General features: G+C 45.0%; 1 protein-coding gene across 2 annotated transcripts in view; it reads left to right on the top strand.

The window, feature by feature from the left end:
• Window positions 1–1,643: 1,643 nt before the first annotated feature.
• Window positions 1,644–23,580, top strand: part of si:ch211-257p13.3 (kinesin-like protein KIFC3) — a 42,954-nt gene continuing 21,017 nt past the window's right edge. Inside the window, exons 1-6 of one of the 2 annotated variants that reach the window (XM_034174952.1) lie at window positions 1,644–1,780; window positions 1,974–2,102; window positions 2,296–2,392; window positions 3,359–3,361; window positions 5,875–6,035; window positions 6,153–6,405. In XM_034174952.1, the coding sequence (XP_034030843.1) occupies window positions 2,007–2,102; window positions 2,296–2,392; window positions 3,359–3,361; window positions 5,875–6,035; window positions 6,153–6,405 (610 nt within the window). In that variant the 5' untranslated portion in view covers window positions 1,644–1,780; window positions 1,974–2,006. The remainder of the gene's footprint in view (window positions 1,781–1,973; window positions 2,103–2,295; window positions 2,393–3,358; window positions 3,362–5,874; window positions 6,036–6,152; window positions 6,406–23,580) is intronic. The other variant, XM_034174953.1, reaches the window with a different exon arrangement.

Below are 23,580 nucleotides of genomic sequence, written 5' to 3'. Positions count from 1 at the left end.
CTGGCCGACTTCTACCCGGACAAGCCTGGTCGGGCGCCAGGAGGCGCCCGTTGAGGGGGGGGTCCTGTTGTGTGGGCCGCCGAAGAGGAGGTACTGCTGGCCCACCACCACAAGATGGCGCCCTGCTTGAAGTGCGGGCTTCAAGCACGAGAGGGCATCGGAGCGACCAGGAGTGACAGCTGTCACACATCATCCGTACCAGCTGTCACTCATCCACTACTCATCACCACCACCATAAAGGCCGGACTGCAACTCTACCTCCCCGCCGAGAAATCAGCTACCATTCAGGTAATTTTCTCTGCTGACTCAAAACATTGAGTATTAATCTGAACTTCTTTGCAGCCGTTTTCCTGTGGTGTGTCCTTATCTGTGGGATTGGCGTTTGGTGTGATCAGCGACGGCTTCGCCTCACACCCCAAACCAGATAAGTGGTTAAACAGGAGCTGCACGAGTGTGTGATTGGAGGTGGAGGTGCTCCCTCCTAACTAAACACTGACTGTGGGATTACTGAGTGTGCAAACTCACACTCATCAGGACTGTCTCTGTTCTCTGCCAGCAGTACCGGGTCTGACTGCTGAAGACAGCGGCCACCTGGGGCGCAGAGCTTGGCGGCTCCGGTGTTCTTCAGCTCCGTTGGTGGTGGAAGCTGTGTGGGGATCCGGCTCTTCTCTTGCCAGGCGTCTTCTATCGTCGAGCCTGCCCACACGTCACCTGGTGTATGATTGACAGTCCACCATATTGTTATTGTCTGTACGTCGTTGTGCGATTCACAACATTAAATTGTTACTTTTGGCTTATCCATTGTCCGTTCATTAACGCCCCCTGTTGTGGGTCCGTGTCACGACACTTTTACAACAGCAGGTTTAATGTTGAGTTTTGTTGCCATTTTTGCTGTTTTTACACCATAACTCCCTAAGATTCGGTCATCGATAATCCAAACTATACTATTTTGGACTCTGTATGATCAAACAGCTAATGTGGCGTATGGTTCAGTATGATTGGAGCGTATTTAAATGTTGACCCCTGTGTAATCCTTCATTGACTCTTACCTGTCTGTACACTGAGACTGGATTGGAAGTGCTGTTTAGGCCCCATAGGTGGTACTGAGGGGAGGTGATGGTCCAGTGGTTAAGCGCTGGATTTGAGACCAGAGTATCCTTGGTTCAAATCCCAGTCTGACCGGAAAATCACTTTGGGGCCTTAGGCAAGGTCCTTAATTCCCTAGTTGCTCCCGGTGTGTAGTGGCGCCTTGTATGGCAGCACCCTGACATTGGGGTGAATGTGAGGCATTATTGTAAAGCGCATTGAGCGTCTGATGCAGATGGAAAAGCGCTATATAAATGCAGTCCATTTACTGATTAGGTCAAATTTGGCTTTGGGGCCAACAGGTCATCAAGTGCACATGAGCCCATTCAAAATGTGTCAAAATCAGAATGTTAAATCAAGTATGTCAACGCGAGCAGAGCTGATGTAAAGACCATGTGCATTTTGCCACAGTGTTAATTTAACTATGCTGAATGTGCTGTGCATGCGTCCCTGGCTCAGTTGCTCTCCACGCTGAATGTGACCCTGCAGTGCTGCAGCGGCGCAGGAGCCTGCATGGAGCATGCGCACTGCAGATGCAGCCTGTAGGAACAGCAACGTGCACAAAGAGGAGGAGGAGACAAGGACTGAGAGGCAGCTGCACTGTGGTGGGAAGCTGTTGCAGCTTCAGAGAGGAAAGGCTGCAGGGGAAGATGGAGTGTCTGAAATGTGAGACGTCATCGGCAAAGACAAGAAGGTATGTGAGAGGGTGAAGAAACATGATGCGTGAGAGGATGAGGGTTATTGTTGTGGTGGTGGGGGGCTTACCCTCTGATATAGCCACAGTATAACCGTGATAAGTGAAGGGGTTCGAGCTGAATGGTGGATTATCTTTAGGATGTTGTAGGAAATGTCATTTGCATTTTTCACCCCTTCTTTTTTTTGTGTAGCTGAGCTGAGGCTTCCAGTGACAAGACGCAGAGATGTACGCGTTCTACTCCCTGTTAGTTTACATATTCTACACTGTCTTTAAGAAGGAGGAGGAGGAGGCTTCAGCATGTGGAGCTTCCACGGAGGAGGTACGTCTAACTGCATCACATTGTCCAAAGCAAGTCTTTTTGTGGGGGAATACATGACTCGTTCATGTGTTCATTTAAAAACAAACATAAAAAAAGATTATGTCTCCGCCATAAAAAAAAAAAACACATTTGTGATGCTGTGGGGGTTTGGGGGGGGATTTGTCTGTCTAACTGACCCTGTTGCTGTGCTCAGGAGCTGGTACCCGTTTCCATGGAAACAGGGAGCAAGATGCAAACTGGCCACACCCCTAAGATGGGAAGAAAAGCTGGCACTCGGTTTAGTGAATCAAGTGAGTATTGAAGTTTTTATCATCCAGCTGTTCCCGTGTGGACTGTTACTGTTCATTTACCTCACTGAAGAGTCTGGCTTGATTTATTTTGAAAATTCAAACGAAATAACTACAAGGCACTCAAAGCGCGCAAACCTTCACCAAGGCCATGTATGTCCCGCAAAATATCTTCCAGAATAAATACAAAATAAAATCACTAATACAACCCCTGGCAAAAATTATGGAATCACCGGCCTCGGAGGATGTTCTTTCAGTTGTTTAATTTTGTAGAAAAAAAGCAGATCACAGACATGACACAAAACTAAAGTCATTTCAAATGGCAACTTTCTGGCTTTAAGAAACACTATAAGAAATCAGGAAAACAAAATGTGGCAGTCAGTAACGGTTACTTTTTTAGACCAAGCAGAGGGAAAAAAATATGGAATCACTCAATTCTGAGGAAAAAATTATGGAATCATGAAAAACAAAAGAACGCTCCAACACATCACTAGTATTTTGTTGCACCACCTCTGGCTTTTATAACAGCTTGCAGTCTCTGAGGCATGGACTTAATGAGTGACAAACAGTACTCTTCATCAATCTGGCTCCAACTTTCTCTGACTGCTGTTGCCAGAGCAGCTTTGCAGGTTGGAGCCTTGTCATGGACCATTTTCTTCAACTTCCACCAAAGATTTTCAATTGGATTAAGATCTGGACTATTTGCAGGCCATGACATTGACCCTTTGTGTCTTTTTGCAAGGAATGTTTTCACAGTTTTTGCTCTATGGCAAGATGCATTATCATCTTGAAAAATTATTTCATCATCCCCAAACATCCTTTCAATTGATGGGATAAGAAAAGTGTCCAAAATATCAAGTAAACTTGTGCATTTATTGATGATGTAATGACAGCCATCTCCCCAGTGCCTTTACCTGACATGCAGCCCCATATCATCAATGACTGTGGAAATTTACATGTTCTCTTCAGGCAGTCATCTTTATAAATCTCATTGGAACGACACCAAACAAAAGTTCCAGCATCATCACCTTGCCCAATGCAGATTTGAGATTCATCACTGAATATGACTTTCATCCAGTCATCCACAGTCCACGATTGCCTTTCCTTAGCCCATTGTAACCTTGTTTTTTTCTGTTTAGGTGTTAATGATGGCTTTCGTTTTGCTTTTCTGTATGTAAATCCCATTTCCTTTAGGCAGTTTCTTACAGTTCGGTCACAGACGTTGACTCCAGTTTCCTCCCATTCGTTCCTCATTTGTTTTGTTGTACATTTTTCGATTTTTGAGACATATTTCTTTAAGTTTTCTGTCTTGACGCTTTGATGTCTTCCTTGGTCTACCAGTATGTTTGCCTTTAGCAACCTTCCCATGTTGTTTGTATTTGGTCCAGAGTTTAGACACAGCTGACTGTGAACAACCAACATCTTTTGCAACATTGCATGATGATTTGCCCTCTTTTAAGAGTTTGATAATCCTCTCCTTTGTTTCAATTGACATCTCTCATGTTGGAGCCATGATTCATGTCAGTCCACTTGGTGCAACAACTCTCCAAGGTGTGATCACTGCTTTTTAGATGCAGACTAACGAACAGATCTGATTTGATGCAGGTGTTAGTTTTGGGGATGAAAATTTACAGGGTGATTCCATAATTTATTCCTCAGAATTGAGTGAGTCCATATTTTTTTCCCTCTGCTTGGTCTAAAAAAGTAACTGTTACTGACTGCCACAATTTTTTTTTCTTGATTTCTTATAGTGTTTCTTAAAGCCAGAAAGTTGCCATTTGAAATGACTTTAGTTTTGTGTCATGTCTGTGATCTGCTTTTTTTCTGCAAAATTAAACAACTGAATGAACATCCTCCACGGCCGGTGATTCCATAATTTTTGCCAGGGGCTGTATTCTAGAATGTTATCTGTCTGCTCACCAAATTTCATCAACATGCTTTCACAACAATTTTGAGTTAAATGCTGCTGTTTGTCCAGCACGGTGTCTTAGAGGTTAGCACTGTTGGCTCACAGCAAGGAGTTCATGGGATCTGTTCCCACCTGTGGTCTTTCTGTGTGGAGTTTGCATGTTCTCCCCATGTTTGTGTGGGTTCTCATAAAGTAAATCATAATATGTGGGATAAATGTTGAGTTTAAAATGCAAAACATTTTAAAACTGCACTTAAAAATCTGATAAATTGTAATGATTCTTGAGATTAGGGGGTAAAGACTACAAAATGAATTCAGTCATTAAAAAAAGGCCAAGAGATGTACAAAAAAGAGAGAATAATTATTGTTTCAATATCTAATAGGAGGTGATCAGATCTGATTGTAAGACGTAAAATATCCAGGCATGAGATTGGTCACAACTTTAACACAAAGAGATTTGAAATTTATGAAGATCGATCATTTTAATAATTTTCAATTTGAGAAATAAGGCTGCTGTGGTCAGACTTGAACAACAACCTAAAAAAAAAATGCTTTTAGAGTAGATGCATCTTTTGTTTTGTGGGGAAAATAAGTGGGTCGTGTGATATTGCAATTAAAATGTGTGTATCAATCAGTATATTTAATGTCATAATGTTTTTAGATAAAATCAAATAGAATTTATTGATAACAAACTGTTTAAAAATATATATAACAGCCCTCTCGTGTGTGACAAAGTGCCTGCGGCTGCTGTGGGATATATAAACTTTAAATCATCTCAAGTTGTTTGTCGCAGGTAATCATCTTGATCATTTGTGACAAAGTCTAAAATGTAATCTGTTAATAATGTCTAAAATGTTTTAAGTCTAAAATGTAACCTGTTAAAAATGTAATCTTTTAAATAATAGCTAAAATAATGAAATAAGTCAGTGGTATGTGACAAAGTCAAAAAAATGTAACCTGTTAAATAATGTTGAATAATGATGCTTAAAATTGGAAGATTGTATTGTAAAAAGGGGCAGAAAATATAAGACTTGTTCTTCCCTCTGCTCCTTTTCATTCAATGTCTTGTAATATATTCATTTCTGTTTTTCTTTTAAATGAATGAAATAAATATTGAAAAAAAAACTGATGCAAACTGTCAGTAGTAAAGGCTGCTACATTGTTTCATATTTAATTATCCCACCATTGCAAATAATGGTTCATATATGGTTGTTTAATTGCAGCACTTCTGTTGTTAGATGTTCTGTCAATTCTGTGGTATGTCTTCTGTTTTGTCTTGTTGGAGCGATCATAGCAGATGGTCACCCCACTGAGTCTGGTCCCCTTAAGGTTTCTTCATGTAATAAAAAAATAAAAGTCTTCCTTCGATCTGTCACCAATTTATATTAGTGTCATCAGCAAACAGAATAACACTGTTTTGGAGACATGGACTAGGTTGTTTGTATAAATCAAAACAGAAGTGATATTCTGAAATACAGCAACAGGTCAACATTTGGAGAAGTTCCACATTTACTAAGTAGGATGAGCTTTAGCTGCATTTAATTTAACATTAAGTTGTTGGGTTGTGTGTTGTCAGGCAGTAGCAGCGATAGCGATGTCGTTTCTCTGAGTGATGACGATGAAGAAGAAGATGGACCCGACATCCCAGCATGCACTCCTCTGGCTGCCTTTCTGTCTTTCAAGCAGGAGGCTGAGAAGAAAAGAGCCTCACAAGTTCAAGTGGAAACACCAGGAAAGGTAAAAAAAAAAACTGCTTCAGCATCTTGACTGAGCTGCAGATCTGTTGTGGGAACAGCTGCAAGATCTCCAAATAGGATTTTCTGCAGTGTTTGCGTGTGATTTTGTGCTGTCCAGGTGACAGAGTCTCCTTTGGTGGCTGTGATGTCCCACTTGCTGAGTTTTCTGGAGCAGTACTCCCACCTCCAGCAGCTGCAGCAGCAGGCAGACCAGTACCGGGTCCAGCTCAAGAGACACCGCATCCAGCACCGCCACCAGCTGAAGGCCCTCCGGGCGTCTTACCGCCAGCGCCTTAGAGACAAGAACAGCCTCATCAGCAGCCTGGAGGAGGCCATCAGTCAGCAACAGACCTCCAGCCCATTGAGCGAGGGTGAGGATGAGAAGGTTTGAATAGGAGTGGGAAGAAGACCGAAGGGAGGGTGAAATGAAGGTTGGAGAGGGATGGGGTTGCAAATACGGTGGAGGGTATCAATCTGGTTTAATAGCATCACACAGATGGAGGCTGTTTGGTATAAATAGGAGAACATGATCATGACATCATGTAAATTGTAAATATGACATCAAAGCCAGGATGTATAATGTTGAAACCAATTTTTAGAAAACACTTCATGTTGGGTCCAGACTACAATCGACCCGATAGCTGGGTCAAGCCATCACTTGACCCAGCTATCTTAGCTAATTATAGGCCAATCTCCAACCTTCCTTTTCTCTCAAAAATTCTTGAAAGGGTAGTTGTAAAACAGCTAACTGATCATCTGCAGAGGAATGGTCTATTTGAAGAGTTTCAGTCAGGTTTTAGAATTCATCATAGTACAGAAACAGCATTAGTGAAGGTTACAAATGATCTTCTTATGGCCTCGGACAGTGGACTCATCTCTGTGCTTGTTCTGTTAGACCTCAGTGCTGCTTTTGATACTGTTGACCATAAAATTTTATTACAGAGATTAGAGCATGCCATAGGTATTAAAGGCACTGCGCTGCGGTGGTTTGAATCATATTTGTCTAATAGATTACAATTTGTTCATGTAAATGGGGAATCTTCTTCACAGACTAAAGTTAATTATGGAGTTCCACAAGGTTCTGTGCTAGGACCAATTTTATTCACTTTATACATGCTTCCCTTAGGCAGTATTATTAGACGGTATTGCTTAAATTTTCATTGTTACGCAGATGATACCCAGCTTTATCTATCCATGAAGCCAGAGGACACACACCAATTAGCTAAACTGCAGGATTGTCTTACAGACATAAAGACATGGATGACCTCTAATTTCCTGCTTTTAAATTCAGATAAAACTGAAGTTATTGTACTTGGCCCCACAAATCTTAGAAACATGGTGTCTAACCAGATCCTTACTCTGGATGGCATTACCCTGACCTCTAGTAATACTGTGAGAAATCTTGGAGTCATTTTTGATCAGGATATGTCATTCAAAGCACATATTAAACAAATATGTAGGACTGCTTTTTTGCATTTACGCAATATCTCTAAAATCAGAAAGGTCTTGTCTCAGAGTGATGCTGAAAAACTAATTCATGCATTTATTTCCTCTAGGCTGGACTATTGTAATTCATTATTATCAGGTTGTCCTAAAAGTTCCCTAAAAAGCCTTCAGTTAATTCAAAATGCTGCAGCTAGAGTACTGACAGGGACTAGAAGGAGAGAGCATATCTCACCCATATTGGCCTCTCTTCATTGGCTTCCTGTTAATTCTAGAATAGAATTTAAAATTCTTCTTCTTACTTATAAGGTTTTGAATAATCAGGTCCCATCTTATCTTAGGGACCTCGTAGTACCATATCACCCCAATAGAGCGCTTCGCTCTCAGACTGCAGGCTTACTTGTAGTTCCTAGGGTTTGTAAGAGTAGAATGGGAGGCAGAGCCTTCAGCTTTCAGGCTCCTCTCCTGTGGAACCAGCTCCCAATTCAGATCAGGGAGACAGACACCCTCTCTACTTTTAAGATTAGGCTTAAAACTTTCCTTTTTGCTAAAGCTTATAGTTAGGGCTGGATCAGGTGACCCTGAACCATCCCTTAGTTATGCTGCTATAGACGTAGACTGCTGGGGGGTTCCCATGATGCACTGTTTCTTTCTCTTTTTGCTCTGTATGCACCACTCTGCATTTAATCATTAGTGATCGATCTCTGCTCCCCTCCACAGCATGTCTTTTTCCTGGTTCTCTCCCTCAGCCCCAACCAGTCCCAGCAGAAGACTGCCCCTCCCTGAGCCTGGTTCTGCTGGAGGTTTCTTCCTGTTAAAAGGGAGTTTTTCCTTCCCACTGTAGCCAAGTGCTTGCTCACAGGGGGTCGTTTTGACCGTTGGGGTTTTACATAATTATTGTATGGCCTTGCCTTACAATATAAAGCGCCTTGGGGCAACTGTTTGTTGTGATTTGGCGCTATATAAAAAAATTGATTGATTGATTGATTGACAACTTTAAAATTTGGGGTGGGTGAAATCTAGGACAGTTCTGAAGAATTGTTACATCCCACCACTATGCACTGCACATATTATGCATTATGTAGCTTCTGTTGGCTGGCTGATTGAGTGTTGGGACACATACTTGTGAACTTGATAACGCATTAAAAATACATTGTGTACACTTGATACTTGCACGATAGGTACCCTCTGGGGACTAGATGAGCCAGAGCTGAGTGAACTGAGTGCTTTACAGTTGTTTGATGGAAGTAGCTGCATATTAATGAGGATTAAATTATTTATTTTCGGACCAGAATCACTTATTATATGGCAGTCACGCTGTACTTGCACCAGAGATAAACCTGGGGAGCAGATAAGCCGACAGCATTTTACTGTTATTTAATGCATATATTTGCATATGAATCAGGACTATTTCTATTGTCAATATAGCTCTATCAATATGTGGTTCCTATTTGGTAGTTAACCAGCCACATCCCAGATTTCAAAAGAAGGATACGATGTCTGAATCCCTCATGCTTCTGCACCACAGATCTTTTGAGGGGATTGTTTGGGGAAGGGCACCAGGTGATTTTGCAACCATGAGGAGTTATGTACAGTAGTGTTCAGAATAATAGTAGTGCTATATGACTAAAAAGATTAATCCAGGTTTTGAGTATATTTCTTATTGTTACATGGGAAACAAGGTACCAGTAGATTCAGTAGATTCTCACAAATCCAACAAGACCAAGCATTCATGATATGCACACTCTTAAGGCTATGAAATTGGGCTATTAGTAAAAAAAAGTAGAAAATGGGGGTGTTCACAATAATAATAGCATCTACTGTTGACGCTACAAACTCAAAACTATTATGTTCAAACTGCTTTTTTTAGCAATCCTGTGAATCACTAAACTAGTATTTAGTTGTATAACCACAGTTTTTCATGATTTCTTCACATCTGCGAGGCATTAATTTTGTTGGTTTGGAACAAAGATTTTGCTGCTTTACTAGTGTGCTTGGGGTCATTATCTTGTTGAAACACCCATTTCAAGGGCATGTCCTCTTCAGCATAAGGCAACATGACCTCTTCAAGCATTTTAACATATCCAAACTGATCCATGATACCTGGTATGTGATATATAGGCCCAACACCATAGTAGGAGAAACATGCCCATATCATGATGCTTGCACCACCATGCTTCACTGTCTTCACTGTGAACTGTGGCTTGAATTCAGAGTTTGGGGGTCGTCTCACAAACTGTCTGCGGCCCTTGCACCCAAAAAGAACAATTTTACTCTCATCAGTCCACAAAATATTCCTCCATTTCTCTTTAGGCCAGTTGATGTGTTCTTTGGCAAATTGTAACCTCTTCTGCACATGTCTTTTATTTAACAGAGGGACTTTGCAGGGGATTCTTGCAAATAAATTAGCTTCACTCAGGCGTCTTCTAACTGTCACAGCACTTACAGGTAACTCCAGACTGTCTTTGATCATCCTGGAGCTGATCAATGGGTGAGCCTTTGCCATTCTGGTTATTCTTCTGTCCATTTTGATGGCTGTTTTTCATTTTCTTCCACGCATCTGTTTTGTTTTGGTTTTTTGTCCATTTTAAAGCATTGGAGATCATTGTAGATGAACAGCCTATAATTTTTCATTTCATTTAATTTCATTTCATTTATTTGTGCAAGGACAATATACAATTACATTATGCTCATTGAGCAGAGATGTTTGTACCAGATTATAGCTGCAACAGCTAATTTCCATCTGTAGTCCTTGAGGGTCAGGGGGATACACATAGGGCTATTAAATACATCACAAACAACACCTACAAAATATGCAATACTAAATTCATAAAATATATAATATTAAATTCATTCTTATGTCATTCATCTCTAAAATACTGTGCCTGTCAGGATTTGGGTCTTGCCAGCTTTTATTTCTTGGCTCTGTGTTCTTCAGTTACTTTTGTTTATTCTGTTGTGGGGTTTTTGTTCTGTTTGGGTCTGTCTTTCCTGTCTGTCTCTGCTGGCTCTTGGTGGTGGGTGTTTCCCTCTGTCTGGCCACGCCCTCCTTCTGGTGTGTTCCACGTACACCTGTTCTCTATCTGCACCTCATCACCTGGGTGTTGTGAAAGTGTAGGAACACGGACCCACAACAGGGGGCGCAATGAACGGACAATGGAGGAAGATAAATAACAAGGTTTACTATTGTGAAACAAGCACAATAAGTACAACAATCACAATTTGGGGTCGAATTTGCTGGTGTCGTGTGGGCAGGCTCGAAGGTAGGAGACGCCCGTCTCAGTCGAACCGGAACCACCCCGATCTCCTCTGCCACCGAACCCTGGAAATACTGGAACCGCCAAGTCCCGAATTCCCAGGTGGCCACTGCCTCCGCTCGTCGGATCCGGTACTGCTGGCAGGAGAGAGCAACAACACACAGGTGTGATGCGACAGCACCCAGTAACGAAGAGGGGAGAAGCCGCCTCCACCTCTTGTCAATGCACAACAGGAAGGTGAGTACTTATCCAAGCAATATAGCTTTTAGCAGTCAACAATCCTGAAAAGGTTTAACAAATGATTAGCTGGTTAATCAGAATAAGAATGCAGAGATACTACCTCAGTCTTAGGCGATATCTCGGCACTGAGGTGGAGACGCCGTCCTCCTGATATACCTTGGTGCCGAGTAGAAACAGCTGTGTCCAATAATGGGTGACAGCTGTCACCCTGGCTGCTCATCTCAGGTGGCGACGCCCTCTGGTGCCTGGAGCCCGAACTCCAGGCAGGGCGCCCTCTGGTGGTGGTGGGCCAGCAGTACCTCCTCTTCAGCGGCCCACACAACAGGACCCCCCCCTCAACGGGCGCCTCCTGGCGCACGACCGGGCTTGTCCGGATGGCGACGGTAGAAGTCGGCCAGGAGGGCCGGGTCCAGGATGAAGCTCCTCTTCACCCAGGAGCGTTCTTCGGGGCCGTACCCCTCCCAGTCCACCAGGTACTGAAGACCCCGACCCATTCGACGGACATCGAGGAGCCGACGCACGGTCCAAGCCGGTTCCCCGTCGATGATCCGGGCAGGAGGTGGTGCCGGACCCGGGGTGCAGAGGGGTGAGGTGTGATGGGGCTTTATCCGGGAGACGTGGAATACTGGGTGAATCCGCAGCGAGGCCGGCAACTGAAGCCTCACTGCGGCGGGATTGATGATTTTGAGGACCTTGAAGGGGCCGATGTATCGGTCTTGGAGCTTGGGGGAGTCCACTTGAAGGGGAATGTCCTTGGTGGACAACCATACCTCCTGCCCAGGACGATACGTGGGAGCCGGGGCCCGCCGCCGGTCTGCATGTGTCTTCGCTCTCGTCCGGGCCTTCAACAAGGCAGAGCGGGCGGCACGCCACACCCGACGGCACCTCCGTAGGTGGGCCTGGACCGAGGGCACACCGACCTCTCCCTCGACCACCGGAAACAGGGGGGGCTGATACCCCAAGCACACCTCAAACGGGGAGAGGCCGGTGGCTGATGACACTTGGCTGTTGTGAGCGTACTCGATCCAGGCCAGGTGGGTACTCCAGGCCGTCGGGTGCGCGGCTGTCACACAGCGTAGTGTCTGCTCCAAGTCCTGGTTCGCCCGCTCTGCTTGCCCGTTGGTCTGGGGATGATACCCAGACGAGAGGCTGACCGTGGCCCCCAGTTCCCGGCAGAAGCTCCTCCAGACGTGTGAGGTGAACTGGGGACCGCGATCGGAGACGATGTCTGATGGTATACCATGCAGACGGACGACGTGGTGGACCAGGAGGTCCGCTGTCTCCTGGGCCGTTGGAAGCTTCGGGAGGGCCACGAAGTGGGCCGCCTTGGAGAAACGGTCCACTATCGTGAGGACGACGGTGTTTCCCTGGGACGGCGGGAGACCCGTGACGAAGTCCAGGCCGATGTGGGACCAGGGGCGATGAGGCACGGGCAGTGGCTGTAGCTGCCCTGAGGTCTTCTGGTGGTTGGCCTTGCCCCTGGCGCAGGTGGTACAGGCCTGGACGTAATCCCGGACATCGGCCTCTAGGGATGCCCACCAGAAGCGTTGCCGGACGACTGTCACGGTCCTTCGCACCCCCGGGTGACAGGAGAGCTTAGAACCGTGACAGAAGTCTAGGACTGCGGCCCTGGCCTCTGGTGGGACGTATAGTTTGTTCTTTGGTCCGTTTCCGGGGTCCGGGACACGGGTCAGGGCCTCCCGGACGGTCTTCTCCACGTCCCAGGTGAGGGCGGCCACGATAGCGGACTCCGGGATGATGGGATCCGGGGGATCCGACGGTTCCGTTTTGACCTCATCTTCGTGCACCCGGGACAATGCATCCGATCTCTGGTTCTTGGTCCCGGGGCGGTAGGTAATCCGGAAGTCAAAACGGCCAAAGAACAGTGACCAGCGGGCTTGCCTGGGGTTCAGACGCTTAGCGGTCCTGATGTACTCCAGGTTCCGATGGTCAGTGAAAACCGTGAATGGCACGGCTGTTCCCTCCAACAGATGTCTCCACTCTTCGAGGGCCTCTTTCACAGCAAGGAGTTCCCGATTGCCGACGTCATAGTTCCGTTCAGCGGGGGTCAACCTGCGGGAAAAATAGGCACACGGGTGAAGGACCTTATCGGTCTTCCCGCTCTGGGAGAGCACCGCTCCTATCCCTGAGTCCGAGGCATCCACTTCAACCACTAACTGGCGGCTAGGATCGGGCTGCACCAGAACTGGTGCAGACGAGAAGCGCCGTTTCAACTCCTTGAACGCGGCCTCGCACCGGTCCGACCAGGTGAAGGGAACTTTTGGAGAGGTCAGGGCTGTCAGGGGGCTAACTACCTGACTGTAGCCCTTGATGAACCTCCTATAGAAATTAGCAAAGCCGAGGAACTGTTGCAGCTTCCTACGGCTTGTGGGTTGGGGCCAGTCTCTCACCGCCGCAACCTTGGCCGGGTCCGGGGCGACGGAGTGAGAGGAGATGATAAACCCCAGGAAGGACAAAGAAGTGCGGTGGAACTCACACTTCTCGCCCTTCACAAACAGACGGTTCTCCAACAACCGCTGCAGGACCTGATGGACATGCTGGACATGAGTCTCAGGATCCGGAGAAAAGATGAGTATATCGTCTAGATATACGAAGACGAACCGGTGCAGGAAGTCCCGCAAGACATCGTTTACCAACGCTTGGAAGGTCGCGGGAGCATTAGTGAGACCGAACGGCATGACCAGGTACTCAAAATGACCCAAGGGGGTGTTAAATGCCGTCTTCCATTCGTCTCCCTTCCGAATCCGAACCAAATGGTACGCGTTCCTAAGATCCAGCTTGGTGAAGATTCTGGCTCCATGCAAGGGGGTGAACACTGAATCCAACAAGGGCAACGGGTATCGGTTGCGAACCGTGATCTCGTTCAACCCCCTGTAATCAATGCATGGACGAAGTCCGCCATCTTTTTTACCCACAAAAAAGAAACCAGCGCCCATCGGTGAGGTGGAATTCCGGATCAACCCGGCGGCTAATGAGTCCCGGATGTAGGTCTCCATTGATTCGCGTTCCGGCCGTGAGAGGTTGTACAGCCTACTGGACGGGAACTCACTGCCTGGAACCAAATCAATGGCACAATCGTACGGGCGGTGGGGAGGAAGCGTGAGAGCCAGATCCTTGCTGAACACGTCCGCAAGGTCATGGTACTCCGCTGGCACCGCCTTCAGATTGGGCGGGACTCGGACCTCCTCCTTAGCTTGGGAGCCGGGAGGAACCGAGGAACCGAGACACTCCCGATGGCAGGTTTCGCTCCACTGAACCACCACCCCGGACGGCCAATCAATCCGGGGATTGTGCTTAAGCATCCATGGAAACCCTAAAACCACACGGGAGGTGGCCTGAGTCACGAAGAACTCGATCACCTCCCGGTGGTTGCCTGACACTACCAGAGTTACTGGAGGTGTCTTGTGTGTGATTGGTGGGAGTAGGGAGCCATCTAGTGCTCGAACCTGCACAGGCGAGGTAAGAGCCACCAGAGGGAGCCCTATCTCCCTGGCCCATCTACTGTCAAGCAGATTCCCCTCAGAGCCCGTGTCCACCAGTGCTGGGGCCTTCAGGGTCGAATCCTCAAACAGGATCGTGACTGGGAGTCGTGTAGCAATGTGGGTGTGTCCCACGTGAATGTTTTGGCCCACCCCTGGCCCAGTCTCTAGGGGCGGGCGTTGGAGTTTAACCGCTCGGGGCATTCGTTTGCCATATGCTCACTCGAGCCACAAACGTAACAAGCTCCGTGGGCCCGCCTCCTTTGTGCTCCAGGTGCCCTAAATGTTGCCCTGCTCGTGTCCATAGCTTCGTCAGCAGGGGGAGCCGTAAGCGCACGGAGCGCCGGAACAGAGGAGCGTGGGGACGGCGGAACTCGATCGGACCCGGAAGGGAGAGGGACGACCCGTGCCTGGCCACGCCCTTCGCCTCGTTCCCGACGGCGTTCTTCTAACCGGTTGTCAAGCCGTATGACTAGATCAATGAGCCCATCTAGATCCCGCGGTTCGTCCTTAGCCACCAGGTGCTCTTTTAGGACCAGAGACAGTCCGTTTACAAAGGCAGCGCGGAGGGCAGTGCTATTCCAGCCGGATCTCGCAGCCGCGATGCGGAAGGCGACTTCATAGGCAGCTGCGCTCCGACGTCCCTGTCGTATGGACAGTAATGCGGTTGAAGCGGACTCTCCTCTGTTGGGATGATCGAACACCGTTCTGAGCTCCCGTACAAACCCGTCGTATGACTGAAGGAGCCGTGAGTTCTGCTCCCAGAGCGCTGTAGCCCAAGCGCGTGCCTCCCCGCGAAGCAGATTTATCACATAAGCTACCCTGCTAGCATCAGTTGCGTACATCACGGGACGCTGAGCGAAGACGAGCGAACATTGCATAAGAAAGTCCGCGCACGTCTCCACACAGCCTCCGTACGGTTCTGGAGGGCTTATGTAGGCTTCTGGGGACGGAGGAAGGGACCGTTGAACGACCAGAGGAACGTCGCTTTCGCGCGCAGGGTCCTCAGGAGGGAGAGCCGCAGCGGCGCCCGAAGGGCGCGCCTCCACTTGTGCGGCGAGAGCCTCCACCCTGCGGTTTAGGAGTACGTGCTGCTCGGTCATTAAGTCGATCCGAGAGGTGAAAGCGGTGAGGATCCGCTGCAACTCACCGATTACCCCTCCCGAAGCCTCCGCCGCGCCTTGGTCTTCCATTGGCCGTTCAACAGCCGGTTGACGCCCCTCGGGGTCCATGACGCTGGCCGAGATATCCTGTTGTGAAAGTGTAGGAACACGGACCCACAACAGGGGGCGCAATGAACGGACAATGGAGGAAGATAAATAACAAGGTTTACTATTGTGAAACAAGCACAATAAGTACAACAATCACAATTTGGGGTCGAATTTGCTGGTGTCGTGTGGGCAGGCTCGAAGGTAGGAGACGCCCGTCTCAGTCGAACCGGAACCACCCCGATCTCCTCTGCCACCGAACCCTGGAAATACTGGAACCGCCAAGTCCCGAATTTCCAGGTGGCCACTGCCTCCGCTCGTCGGATCCGGTACTGCTGGCAGGAGAGAGCAACAACACACAGGTGTGATGCGACAGCACCCAGTAACGAAGAGGGGAGAAGCCGCCTCCACCTCTTGTCAATGCACAACAGGAAGGTGAGTACTTATCCAAGCAATATAGCTTTTAGCAGTCAACAATCCTGAAAAGGTTTAACAAATGATTAGCTGGTTAATCAGAATAAGAATGCAGAGATACTACCTCAGTCTTAGGCGATATCTCGGCACTGAGGTGGAGACGCCGTCCTCCTGATATACCTTGGTGCCGAGTAGAAACAGCTGTGTCCAATAATGGGTGACAGCTGTCACCCTGGCTGCTCATCTCAGGTGGCGACGCCCTCTGGTGCCTGGAGCCCGCACTCCAGGCAGGGCGCCCTCTGGTGGTGGTGGGCCAGCAGTACCTCCTCTTCAGCGGCCCACACAACACTGGGTGTATTTAAGCTCTCCATTGTGCCTTACTCCCTCGCCAGATTGTAGCGCCTTGTGCCTCTTTCCAGCTCTGTTCGTGTATTTCCTTGCCTTGCTTCGTTTGCCTCATCGTGTTTTTTGACTACCTGCCTGTGTACCTCAACCACGCCTAGCCTGATGTATTTGTTACTGTTGCTCTTTTTGGACTGCCTATCTGTGTACCGACCCCAGCCTGTTTACAGAGTAAACATCTTATCTCCACTGACCTGTGTACCTGCGTCCTGCATTTATGTCCAGCCCGTCAAACCTGATAGTTCCATATCAAAATGTTTAAAACGATCATTCATAATTCATCCCTGACACTCATATCATGCAGCATCAAAACATCAAAATTATCAAGACATTTATAAATTCATCTAAGCCTCTCAATTACTGTACAATATCAAAACACTTGTAAAAGATATTCACCATTCATACAGTTCATCTCTCAATTTCTATGTCAAATCAGAACACTTATTACACATGTTCAATGTTACCTTTAGCAGTGCTGTATATTTAGTGCCTGTATCTTTGGTTTTGAAGGAGCCATGATTTTACCTTTACAGAAAATGTCTTAAAGTCTGGTTGTGTTTTTATTTCTTCTGGTAATATGTTCCACTTCTTTGTGGCTCTGTAAGAAAAGTAGAGAAGCTTGAATCTCTACTATGGAAACCACCTGGACAACTGAGAGCCTACACAGAAACTGTAAAAAAAAACGTTGATTGTGCAAATGCAGTCTTACATTTGGGAATGGTACACTGCCTCCGAGTGGTTGCTCTTGTTACCCTTGTTGTTGTATTAGAGGACAGGTGAATGAGGTTATTGAGAGGTGGCGGAGCTTGATTATGGACTATTTTGTATACCATTTGAACATCATGGAGAAAGATAAAATTTTCAAAGCTGAGTAAGGCGTATTTGCTCAATATATGACAATGGTGATATTGAATGCTTTTTGATCAAGGATTTTAAGAGCCCTTTTGTACAGGGACTCCAAGGGTCTTAATGTTGTTGGATTTGCTTGGGCCCAGCTTGTTATACAGTAAGTGAAATGAGGTGTTATCATTGCATTTAGAAAGCATTTTGCAGCCTCTGTTGTTAATGTATTTCTGATGCTTTTAAAATTAGCTAAATTAAATTTCAAAGTGTTTGAGATCTTTTTATATGCTACTTAAAGCTTCTTTTGGCACCTGCATATAGGTTTTCCCCTCTCCAATCAACTTTTTAATCAAACTACGCTGTTCTTCTGAACAATGTCTTGAACGTCCGATTTTCCTCAGGCTTTCAAAGAGAAAAGCATGTTCAACAGGTGCTGGCTTCATCCTTAAATAGGGGACACCTGATTCACACCTGTTTGTTCCACAAAATTGACGAACTCACTGACCGAATGCCACACTACTATTATTGTGAACACCCCCTTTTCTACTTTTTTTTTACTAATAGCCCAATTTCATAGCCTTAAGAGTGTGCATATCATGAATGCTTGGTCTTGTTGGATTTGTGAGAATCTACTGAATCTACTGGTACCTTGTTTCCCATGTAACAATAAGAAATATACTCAAAACCTGGATTAATCTTTTTAGTCATAGCACTACTATTATTCTGAACACTACTGTACATGTTATTTCAGGCAGAAAAGCACACAGGTATTCATTCTTAACTACAATTTTTCACATGATACACACTTAGTGACACATTCATCCTCACCAGTCTTCCATAATGAATTTGTGCGAGGTGTGTTTCCATTGTTGAAACCAAGAAGGAGAGCATGGAAAATAAGTAAAAGTAAGTCCCTTTGGCTGCTCCCTTGTTTTCACTCGGGGTTGCCACAGCAGATCCAAGGTGCATCGTAATTTGGCACAAGTTTTACACCGGATGCGCTTCCTGGCACAAGTCAAATGTGGCACGAGTGCGAAATAAATAAAAAAACTAGAATACCGTGCTTGTACAGCACAAACGTCTACTAACGCTAGTTTCCAATTCCACAAATTTTTATCTTTGAAAAGATTTTCAAGATCAAAGTCCTGTTAGAAGTGGCTTTTCAGGTAAGGTAAAATATAATACAAAATATAGATCAAAAGGGCTTTTCAATGTTAAAATAAAATGTCCACTAAATCTGCAGTACAGATCAGAAGTGGATCAAACTTAGTCTATTCATTGAAAGTGCCAGTTTGCACCTCATTGTCACAAATGAGAGTGACTGACACACTTTTGATTGAGATACAAGGCAAAATGTACATCAGATGGGCTTTTCCATATTAAATTCAAATCTAGATCAGATCTGGATCACACTTTATCAGGTGATAGCGAGTGCCAGTCTGCACCTCACTTTCAAATATGAGAGTGATTGGGGCACATTTGATTGAGATATAATGCAAAATGTACATCAAATGGGCTTTTCAATATTAAATTCAAATGTCCACAAAATTCACAATCCAGATCAGATCTGGATCAAACTTTGTCAGGTGATAGTGTCAGTCTGCACCTCACTTTCAAATATGAGTGACTGGGGCATGTTTAATTAAGATATAATATAAAATATACATTAAATGTGGTTTTTAATGTTAAAAATCTGTAATCTGTCTCAGATCTGGATTAAACTTTGTCAGTCGATAAAGGATACCATCCTACATAACGCTGTCAAATATGAAAGAAATTTGATATTTTTTGACATAGTTTAGAATTTTTGAATATTCATTCAATGTTAAAAATAGGGATTTTTTTCCCCAATTTTCTTCCTGATTTTGACCTTTGACCTGTGATTTTGAAAATTGAATCGCTTCTTACCTATCAGGATGTGAATCTTCAGTAAAAATGTAACAACGATATATATGAAAAATTGTGGGCTCCAGGCTGTTCACAATCAAGCAAACAGGGGCGAAAACATAACCTCCTTCAACTTCGTTGGCTGAAGTAAAAATAAAACAGCTACACGCCTTGAAACGACCTGTCTTCCAAGGCATGCACGAAGGCACCCACACCCACAGGACCCCTGAGTGGCCATAGAGAGGAATTGAATAAAATAGGAATAGTGCTTGAAATCCTCTCATATATAGCATGACATATAATTTGTTCCAGCAGTCTGAGTATTTTGTGCACTGACATAAGTAATTAAATAGCTTTGGCAGCACATCTGGCTAAGACATTCATTCCTACATTTGCATGCATGTATTCATCTGAGCAAACAAAATTTATTCTGCATTCAGCCCATGTATTTCCTATTGTCCACATAAACACACAATAATGTCTCCGTGTCACACTAAATTTAGTATGCTCTGTGTGCGCTTGACATGCCATGGTGCACAACGTTATCAAATGTGGCAATTAATTGATCAAACCTTGTGAACAAATTGTGTCTTGTGCTCACACGGCTGTGTTTCCAGCACTCTATATAATAAAGCATGACCTTGTTTTATATTTCTTTGTTTCTCTCACCCCAGGGGGTCTGAACCACAATTTGCTTTGCAGCTGCCACTGTTATCCTGAAATACACATCTGTGTTATGTTGATGTGGTTGTATCACATCATATTATGTTGTAGTGTGTCGTCAAACTTGTTTGATGCATATATGTAATTTGCATGTGAATGAGGATGAAGTGAGTTATAACATTGGTAACTAAATCCTACATCATTGTTATATATGAATGAGAGTAAAGTGATTATCTTACAAACGTAATTCTAAATAAATATGTCGATATCACCTGGCGAGTAGATGTCAAAGTTGTTTGATACATATTAATGAGGTTGAAGGGATTTTTCTTGTGGAATTGATAACTCATTAACAATACACTGGAGACACTTCACATTTACACCATAGGTATTCCATGGTGAGTAGATGAGTTGATTAGATTTTATTGTAGTTTGATGCATATTAAGGATGAGTAATAAGGGGGAAAGCCCTGATGATAGAGGTTAGACCTCAGAATATGTGTATATTATAGTAACACTACTAGTAGGATGATACATGGTGCTAATTTGCATAAATACATCCAATAGCTATAACTCGAGAGGTTTCATATTCAGACGGTATATATGTTGTGTTGATACTGATAAGAGAGGTGTCTGGGAAGAGCTTATGGAGTCACGAGGTCACTGGACAGAGGTGTTTGGTGATGCTGATATCTTTGCAGAAAAACAAAGGTCCAAGTCTTTTGGGTTCTGGTGCTTCCTGTCTTACTGTATGGTTGTGAGATTTTGGACACTAACCAGTGACCTAAGGTGATGACTGGATATCTTTGGTACTACCAAGGGTGATTGACATGTTTTGAGTCTGACAAAGAAATGTAGGATATGGATCTCCATCTTTTGCATTCTGAGAAACAAACATTTCTCAACATTGCATCCAATGACTCAAAACATGACATATTCTCAAGAAATGTTAGTTTCTCAGAATGCAAAAGATGAAGAACTGCACCCTACTTTTTCTGGTTCAGGCTCAAAATTTCTCAGTCACCCCTCATAGGTCTCTTTGGTGGATCCTTGGATGCCACTGGAATAAGAATAAGATCAACTTTATTTGTCCCGAAGGAAATTATTTTGCCAGGGTACTGAAACAGTGACAATAAACAGTGAACAATGTTTTTTTAAGACATTTGCACATTTGACAATATTGCACATAACTCCGAGTAACTGGATAAGTCTGAATAACTCTGTTCACTATGTATTCATCCTGCAGAGGGGGGATGAATTGTATAGTCTGATTGCCACAGACAGACCTCCTGTGGCATCCTGTGGTACACCTCGGTGGTCTCAGTCTGTGGCTGAAGGTGCTCTGACAGGATGTTAGTGTGGCATGCAGGGGACGGGAGGTGCTGAGCAATTTCCTCGGCATCCTCCTCTCTGACACCTCCAGGACAGTGCCAGCTCTCCTGATGAGCTTGTTGAGTCTGTTGGTGTCAGCACCCTTCAGCCTGCTGCCCCAGTACACTACAGCATAGAAGATGACACTGGAGACCAGCGAGTGGTAAAACATCTGCAACATATTTCTGCAGACATTGAAAGATCTGAGCCTCCTGAGGAAGCACAGTCAGCTCTGACCTTTCTTTTTTCACAGCATCTGTGTTGACTGTCCAGTCCAGTTTGTTGTGAATGTGGACACCCAGGTACATCGACAACAAACCGGACTGGACTGACTTTGTATCAAACGAGTGCTTTCCTAAGAGAGACTAAGATAACGAGTACCGGTATGCATTTCTCTATGCATGATCCAGCACGCAGGTGCCTGAGTGTTGAGCACCCCAGCAGCTGGAGAAGGCAAAGGGGGACGCACATGTTTCACCTAGCTGCAGCAGAGAGATGGTTATTTGAGAGATGTGGGGATGGACGGGTTGTCCGCCTGTATAGTTGCCATCCAAGACCCAAGCCAGTTCTGTGGTGTCATGGATGTATTGAAGCACAGCAGCAGCACTCATGCTCCCAGACACTTGATAGAAATATGGTGACATGGATGGATATTATATTTAGGGTGTTGATGTAAAAACATTATGTTTTTATCAAAACTCATGCCTCCCTAAATTTTATTGAGACTTTAGGCAGTTCAAGTGACTTTTGTTTGACGCTATGAGCATTTCAGGTCTTGGTGGATATATGGGCTCTAATGAGGACTGGTCTGCTTTTCTCATTTACCTTGAAGGATGTGACGTTAGCATTGGAAACACATTACCATTTGTCACTGAGCAGAGCTCCCATTGTAGCTTTTTATAGCAGTCATTATCAGCAGAAGAGCAAGACTGATTAGATTTATTGCTGCTTTAAGTCCATTTAGCAGGAGTGATGTTACTAAGAAGGGCTTCAAAGCTTTAGATGTTGCAGATTTGAGTACAAGTTACTTTGACTTTACACCAAAAGGGCAAATGTGCAACCTCCACTCAGATACATCAGTCTGATGAGCACATGTGCAGTGTGTTACCACATGCATGACTCCATGAACCCATAGACTGAAACACACGGCTCAGTCTGCAGGCATATTTAAACAGAAGTCCTCATGCTTGTATTCTCATTAATCACTGTGAAAAACATGCTTTCTTATGTTCTGCTGTTTGCATAGTGACTCTGTGGCTCGCTGCAATGAATAAAACATGCACGAGACGGCTGCTTTATTCCCCACAAATGTATTTTACAAGGTCTGGCACATGCTAGACTCCATGTGTACTCATGTTCGACTAAAAATAGGCCTGAAGACTGTGTATGTGTGTGTGTGTGTGTATATATATATATATATATATATATATATATACCAGCTCTCCCCAGTTTGTCCATGATCAAAGCCATACATACAGCATTAGGGATCTCCAATTGGTTCAAAATGCTGCTGCCAGACTTTTGACAGGAAGCAGAAAGTTTGACCACATTACACCCATTTTGGCATCTCTTCACTGGCTTCCTGTCCCTATGAGAACAGATTTTAAGGTTCTGCTACTAACCTATAAAATTGTTCACGGACTGGCACCTCCCTACTTAGCTGACCTAATTAAACCCTACGTACCGGCCCGGGCTCTGCGTTCTTAGTGTGCAGGGCTACTTTGTGTCCCTAGGGTGAATTAAAAAGTCTGCGGTCACAGAGCTTTCTCTTATCATGCCCCTGTTCTGTGGAATGATCTCCCTGCATCAATAAAACAGTCAGATTCTATGGAGACTTTCAAGTCCAGACTTAAGATGCATTTTCCCTTTTGTATGGCTAGCATACTGGCATAGTATGTTACTATGCTTTTTTACCCTTTTAAATTAATTTTATTAGGAAACAGAGCGGGCCGCGGCATCAACTTTATCTAAAGTCCGGGTCTTCATACTACTCACGTAATGTAAGATTATTTCCTCATTGTTCAATCTGCATTGGTGTGCTAGTACAGATTAAAGGGGTTGTTTCCTTGTTCATAGGCGTCATAAAAGCCTGAGCATATACCCCAGAAAGTGCAGAGTGTAGATAGATGGATAGATAAATGAATCCGCCCAGGGTATTAATTTGATGACTCAAAAACAATAAATGCTAACAACTTCTTCATTCCTAACTTTACAGGGAACATGAAGAGGATAAACTCTTTCAAATCTGTTTAACTTTGATGCACCATATCAATAGGAAAAGCAACTTTGTTTTGCTTATTTAAAATCCTGTCAACGTG

This window comes from Thalassophryne amazonica, chromosome 7 (genome assembly GCF_902500255.1).
Source record: "Thalassophryne amazonica chromosome 7, fThaAma1.1, whole genome shotgun sequence".
NCBI classification, from domain to species: Eukaryota; Metazoa; Chordata; class Actinopteri; order Batrachoidiformes; family Batrachoididae; genus Thalassophryne; species Thalassophryne amazonica.
Note: the sequence above shows the minus strand (reverse complement) of the source record. Positions and strands in the feature narration are given on the sequence as shown.